The sequence below is a fragment of the Vigna angularis genome, chromosome 7 (assembly GCF_016808095.1).
Source record: "Vigna angularis cultivar LongXiaoDou No.4 chromosome 7, ASM1680809v1, whole genome shotgun sequence".
In the NCBI taxonomy this organism is placed as follows: domain Eukaryota; kingdom Viridiplantae; phylum Streptophyta; class Magnoliopsida; order Fabales; family Fabaceae; genus Vigna; species Vigna angularis.
In genome coordinates this window covers 11,687,910-11,695,104 of record NC_068976.1, presented here as the reverse complement: position 1 = coordinate 11,695,104, position 7,195 = coordinate 11,687,910, and the positions used below count along the sequence as shown (strand labels likewise).

Here is a 7,195-nt window from a genome sequence, read left to right as displayed (position 1 = left end):
TATTTTGGATAACTGTACTGTTAATACTTTAATTCATTAGTAGTTGATTAATCTATTGTATTATTTTATGTGACAGTATTTTTGTTATTTTAGTAATCCCTTCAAAAAATTTCTCTCAAAAATCTACCAATTCAATATTATATCTACCTAAAATTTTCAACCTCGATCGGTGTTTACCCTAATCAAATTTAAAGGAAGCAATAAACACGAATTGCATAAAAAAGAAGAAAAAGAGTGATTTGTTGAAATGAATAAAAACGTTAGTGAGTAATTATTACAAGATGAGAAGTTGATTTAAAAGCTGTAAAATAATTATATATAAGAATAAATGTCTTGTATACAAGGGGAAGTAGTCTCCACCCATATTTCGCCACACAACACCACAACCTTCACAATTCACCACATAACCATTTACATTTTCCGTTTTCATTCCAACCTTTACCTCGCTAATCCCCGCGCCACCCTTAAATTCAACAATCGTTTAATTAATCAATCAATCACAACATTAAATCATTAATCAGTGGCCGGAATATTCCACCGGCGGAGACGGCGGCAACCGGGAGCTGAAGTTTCTGAACGGAAACTCTTCGGGGCTTTCGCTCTCGAAGTTGAGGGCGTAGCTGGAAGGGTCGTAGCTAAAGTCCGCGGACTGTGACTGACGGTTATGGAGGAGCTTCCGACTCATGCGGGACTTCAGACTCCGTCCCCTCACACGTGAATGCGGGTCATTCCCGAAATCAGTGGTTGTGGGTGACTTTAGTTTGAACCACGAAAAAGATGAGGTGGAGCCAGCCGGAGAAATTGGCGTCCTAGGTATATGAAATTTGCTGTAAAACCCTTCTCCGTGTTCTAGGGAATCATTGTGCGATGTTCCTGAGAAACAACATATGGAAGATTTGAACTTCTCCCTCAGAGAATGTTGCCGGTTAATTCCACTTTGCATTATTGTTGCTTTGTTAACAATAACAATAGCAACAAAATTATGGTGAAACACAAATAGAAGATAGTTTTTTTAAGAAAAGGGAAATTCTTTTTGGTTTTTGCTTTGGAATGGAAAGATGTATATATGTGTTGGGGGGTTTTGATTTTTGAGATTGTTTGGGTATATATATCTTCGGAATTGTTTGTGTTCGGAAAGTCCGAAGAATCCGTGGGATGAACGTGGTTCCTATTTTTTTGTTCAAACCTTTTTTTCTTTTCTTTTTCTTCTTTTATTTTTTTTACTATATTTAGTAAATGTGTGCCAATTTATGCCCTCACGATTTTAACCTTTTTTTTCGTAAAACTAAAAGATGTGGTGTTGAGTTTCTGTTCAATAATCAATGGGGATCCTTAAGCTGGTGAAAGATTTCGTTGTATCTTAACAGCTCTGTGTTTTTCTTTTTTTACTTTCTCATTAACTGTCTTCTACTATCCTTTCTTCTATCACTCTAACTGTAAGCTTAAATTTTACATTAAATCAAAATCAAAAATTAAATCTAAATTTTAGTTAAAAGTAATGTTCATTTTTTTATATAAATTGTACTCAGATTAATGTAATCTTTTTCTAACAAAATTCTTATTTTATGTTAATAGTTTTTATTCTTTGTAAATAAATCGAATGAAACAAAAAAACAAGTGATTCATGTAATTTAATTACGTAGTTAGGTAGCCTAAAACCAAACATTAGATTCATCATTACAGCTTGCAAAAGATTTGACTTCGGTACAATTTTTCTAATGGTTCTCTCTCAAACATAAATAACTTCTTCTATGTAAATATTGCCCCTTTTCTCTCCTCTAACCTTTCCCTCTTTTTCTTCCTTTTTCATTTCAATCAAAAATAAAAGCATGTCATTATCTCGTGTACTCTTTTTCTCTCCAAAATCATTTCACAGTGTTTTGGTGATATTTTGAGAAACTATAAAGAGAATTAAGAAAAGGGTATATGATTAAGAAAAAAAATAAACAAAGTAATTTAAATTAGAAATTAAAAAAAAAATTACATTTATTTTTACTTGCATAATATAAATTAGTACAATAATTTTATATTTATTTTTACTAAAACTCATCCTATTGATTTAACTTATACTAATATATCTCTTGGGTGTGATTCATTAATGATCTTAATAATTCTGAGTTATTTATGGTTTACTTGAAAGTATTTTTCAGTAAGAAAATCTAGAAATGAATATAAAAAATTAACTTCTTTATGGACAAAATTTAATTTATTCATAAGCTCGTTTATAAAATTTATTTATATAATTTTTTCAAGTTTTTTATTTTAATTTGAACATAAATTAATTTATATTTATAATTTTGTAAACTATAATTTTTTATTTTATAGTTTCTCTCATATGATATAATTTGTATCTTAGAAAAGTTTTCATATAATATATTTCTTAATTAATTTTGTAGCTTTCTTAGTCAATTTGGTAAACATAATTTTACTCTCCCGTTGTGATTAAGGTTTGACCGACAACGTCACACATGTTTTAATGTTGTAAGTAAATAAAATAGAAAAACCCTTGTATTAGGAAAATATATATATATATATATGTATATATATATATATATATGTTAATTAATCATGCTTTGCAGGATCTAATCACAAATTAACAAAACATTTTAAATGAATTTCGTGATGATTACAGTAAAAATTATATGGTTTGTGACGGAAGCACACGTGATTCAGAAATTATGTTTTTTGTTGTGAGATATGAGATCATGTTTCTCTATGGTGATAAAAGAAATGAAAGATAAGATGGTTTCTTTCAAATAGATGAAATCAGTGGTCAATGCAAAGAGGGAAAGAAGTAGAATGGAAGAGACGAAGGTTCCCAACGTCCAAATCAGTGTGCATTTTGCGGAAGAATGAGATGTAATAGGTTTTTAAACCTTTTAATAAACTCTAGATATTCTATTAAATTAAATAATGATACACCGAAACACTTTTATATTTATTTAACATACAGTACAACAAGAATAAAATATTCACAAAAAGTAAATTTTTATATTTAAAAAAAATAAAAAATAAGAAAGAATAGTGTCATGTGAATATGAATGTAAAAAATTTATGTATATGAAAGTATTATTTTTCTTATTAAATAAGAATTAGAGAAATAATAAAAAAAAGAATAATTTGAAATGTGTTACTACCGACGGCGTGTAGCCGATTGGGAAGGTTTAGACAATCTCGAGCGGATAGAAGCAAGGCTGAAATGTTCGATCGGGAAAACTCAACCCAATATGTCCGATCAGATATATCAAGTACGATATGTCCGGTCGGACAGACTTCTAAAACTGGGCTGTAGGCAGCAGTTGAAGGCTCATGAATGTGTGGTTAATGAGGTAACGGTCGTTGTCGAGTATGTTAATGAGGTAACGGTCGTTGTCGAGTATTTAAGATGTGCATTGAAAGCCATTAAAAGGTAAATTAATGGGTAAGATTCTCTAAAAAAACATATAAATAGCAGTCAAGGGAGAAGGTAAACTCTCTGTTCTTTGATAATTATATAGACTTGCAAGAGCCCATTCTGACTTGAGCGTCGGAGTGTTTGCTGCAGGTCAACCCATTTGCGTGGAGAACAAGTGTGAGAAGAGCGAAAGGAGAAGGACCGATCGGGCGAGGAGGAGTGTTTCCGGACGGAGGTAGCAGAAGTTTTCCCCAGTCCCATTCAGCAGAAACAAAATGTAAATTTTAGATAGTTCTGACATGTTGACACACAAAGCTGATAGGATTTTTTTCTCTTCACAATCCAGTGCTGTAGAATGGGAGAAACTTATTTGGTTGGATGTTATTCTCCCATACAAGACTTCAGTGTTGTGGAAAGTTTTACATCACGCATGGAAAGTCTCTAACTCATTTATTTTTTTAATGTGTTCTAGCAATATTGTAGGTTTGGACTTGGCTACAACAACCTTTTCAATATCTTCATATTAAATCTACTTCGTCTATTATTCACTTTTTAAACCATCAAAGTAGTCCTTCGCTTAAAGTTGTTAAAGTTACAACTATTTTTTAATGATTTGGATGATTTGATGTATGAGAAACTAATACAAATTTCAATCTTCCATTAATTTTAGTATGACAATATGTAAAATTAAAGAATTGGTTAGATTGATCGGTAAAAATTACAAAATATAAGATTTCTATTTTGAAGGAAATTTTGTCAGTTTGAAAGCCTAAGTGGATAATGATAAATATTGATGGAGTTATCCAAAACTTCTATTTTTTAGTTGTTGGGTCTTCTTGTAAAAATGGTTCAAGTTGGTCTTTTTTACTGATGACATTAAAAACGCTAATGATGTAATGTCTACCTTAACTAATAGTAAATAACTTGTCCAATTATTCATTGCCTAGCAAACTCAGGTGAATTAATGTGGCAAGATTAAAAGTTAAAGTTAAATTTAAGCTGGGTTAGGTTTTTTAGTTTCTTGTGCTTCTCACGATGAAGGACAAAATTGTCTCGAGGTGTAGAAGACAAACATGGCGGAGTGATGGTGCGATTTGAGATTTTGGAAATTAGAGGTTTTCTGATTTAGGATTTTAGGATTTTCTATGTAGGTTGCGTGATTGAGGTTGAAGAAGGAGGAGATTGAGGTCGCGATTCGTGACGAAGGCGAAGAGGAGCAAGGCATTTCACAGTGGTGGCGTTGTTGTGGCTTTGTTGCTATTCGCTAGAAGAGGATGATCGCGATTAGATTTCGCATACTCAATTTGGAGTTTTGTGGTGGTTTCTTGCAGGTTGAATCGTATCCAAGGAAGCTAACTAGCAAGTTTTGTTGTTGTTAATGTTTTGTTAACTTGTATTGCATTCTTGATTTGATTATAAATTTATAAATTGGTATGTGAATTATGTTGAATGTGTGTTTGTTTTGTTCTAGAATTTGTGGTATAACATATTATATTATATGGTAATTGCCTGTTAAATAATTTTAAGGTTGGTGGTATGAGTATGTGCAAATTAGGACTTAGTTAACTATTAGTCTTGCTTGGTTTTGGTTTAAAAGTGATGGTTTGACAGGTGAATTTCAGTAAGGAGTGTTGTTTGAGTGAATTGAATGTTAATGGCCTTTCTAAGTGGTATTTAGAACTTAGGTAGCTTCTTAGTTCACTAAAATGTGATATGTTACATGTGAAATATGCATGTATAAGTTTTGAGTTATTAGTTTGGTCTATTGAACCTTGTTCCTGAACGGTTGAGCAAATTGGTACTCAATTTGAGTTATAAAATATTTTTGAAACAATTCTAGTATTAAGGGTATCAATTGGGTCATTTGGATATAGATTTTGAGTGCATCTAAATCAAGTTTCTAAGTTTATGTCTTTTGGTATGGCACTCAACAACATAAAGGTGGCGCTTAAGCACCAACTTTGTGAAAAGAATGGTTATCAATGGCAAGGATGTGTCACTGAACGTCATGAGCCTTTGCCAAGTTTCTCTTTTTACAATTCTTCTTGCTTCTATGGTCTTCCAATATTTGATTTGGCACATAAGTTTATTGTAAATGATTTAAATATACCAAGAAGTGGGAATTAGTTATGAAAATTGAATCAAAACAACTCAAGATGTTTCCTACACTCTTTATTGTATGTTTGTTTAAGATGTTATGTATAGTGTGTAATAAATTATGAATGCCCTTGAATGGTAATAGTGTAATTGCTTATTTGAGTGGATTGGTTATTATGATATGATGTATATTTGTTTATGCTTATAAATATGTTCATGACATATGATAATGGATGTTATGTGTAGTTTTTGATAATTATGAATGTTGTGAATGATAATGATGAATGTGTATTCATTTTAAGTATATGGTAAAAGAAATTTCATGGGAAAAAGTTTGGTGTTGTGCTTGAGCATAATGTATTGAAGTAAGGGCTTCAGGATTAAGGGAATGTTTCTAACGCTTCAATAGCCATTTAACCTCGAGTAGAGATAGGTGGTTATGTTATGAGGAGTAGCAGGATGTCCTTAGCCTAAGGTCAGTTTGACCATAGGTGTTTGACGGATTAACCTTGAGTGATAGTTTGGATGGTAGGTTGGTTCACCACACATGCACAAGTCTCCCATGAATCTGATATCAATACATGTATCCAGATGATCAAGTCTAGGACGAAGAATTGTATGACTTAGGATTAATTGTTTTATCTATGTTATATGTCTAATTCTATAAAAGTGATATATAATGGTTTTTGGTACATTAGCTTACCATTTATTCTCTGTGTTAGTTTGTCTGTTTTGTTCTTTTCTTGTTTATGATGATTACCTTGTTAGAAGCAAAGGAGAATGTTTCTGGTAAGCATATGCTAGGAAAAGGAGCTGAGATACAATGTAGGAAGTTTTGTTAGATTTTCTTTGCTTTTTATAAATATTTATTACACTCTTTGTTAAGTGTAGTATCTTTTAATAATAATTTTCTATTATAAGTTATATATGAATATCTATAATAATATCTTATATACTTTTTTTTGAATTAACTGCTTTGTATTATTGAAAATGTGATATATAATAAAAAATAGTATGAAAATTGGGAGGTTACTATTTCCAACCTAAACTCTAAACAAAAGTTGAAGGAATAAGCTAAATGAATAAAAATTTCCATTAGCGGAGAACGATAACGGAGAGTGGCAGCAAAATCAAAACCCGATTCAGATTCTACAGCCAAATGGTAACCTGCATTGGATAAATCCTTCATAATAAGAGTACGAAAACATGATTATGAAAAAGAACAAGAAACTTGAAATAAAAACGCTTAAGAATCAAAATCCTAAATTTATAAATTTTTTGTTGAAATGAAAAGACTAAGTAAGAGCGGAATGTTGAAATGTAATAATGAGAATAGAAAGCTGAAAGGACTTAATTTCGGAGATTTTTTTTTGGAAACTAAAAAACCTTGGGAAATATTATTTACAGAATTTATTAAAAAAATGACAATTATTGTCATATGTAGAAAAATATGACGATTTAAAAAATAACAGTGAAAATAGTCATATTTTACCTAAAAATATAATAATTTAAAAATTATCATATTACTATATAGAAAAATAACGATTTTAAATAATTGTTATAATTTAAAAGATTTTTTTAGTAAATATAAACAAACAAACATCATAAAAATTCATTGAAAATAAATAGAAATTGATTTTTGAATTAAATTTTTTTGTACAAACTTTTATTGTTGCATATTTATTGTATATTACATGTATTTAC

The 7,195-nt window shown here is 30.5% G+C and overlaps 1 protein-coding gene across 1 annotated transcript; it reads right to left on the bottom strand.

The window, feature by feature from the left end:
• Positions 1–310: 310 nt before the first annotated feature.
• LOC108337903 (uncharacterized) lies at positions 311–1,097 on the bottom strand. The gene has a single exon (XM_017574494.2). The coding sequence runs from the start codon at positions 941–943 to the stop codon at positions 518–520; it is 426 nt and encodes a 141-aa protein (XP_017429983.1). The 5' UTR covers positions 944–1,097; the 3' UTR covers positions 311–517.
• Positions 1,098–7,195: the final 6,098 nt, after the last annotated feature.

Coding starts and splice junctions, on each gene's coding strand:
- LOC108337903 (XM_017574494.2), bottom strand. CDS start 943: ATGCAAAGTGGAATTAACCGGCAACATTCTCTGAGGGAGAAGTTCAAA.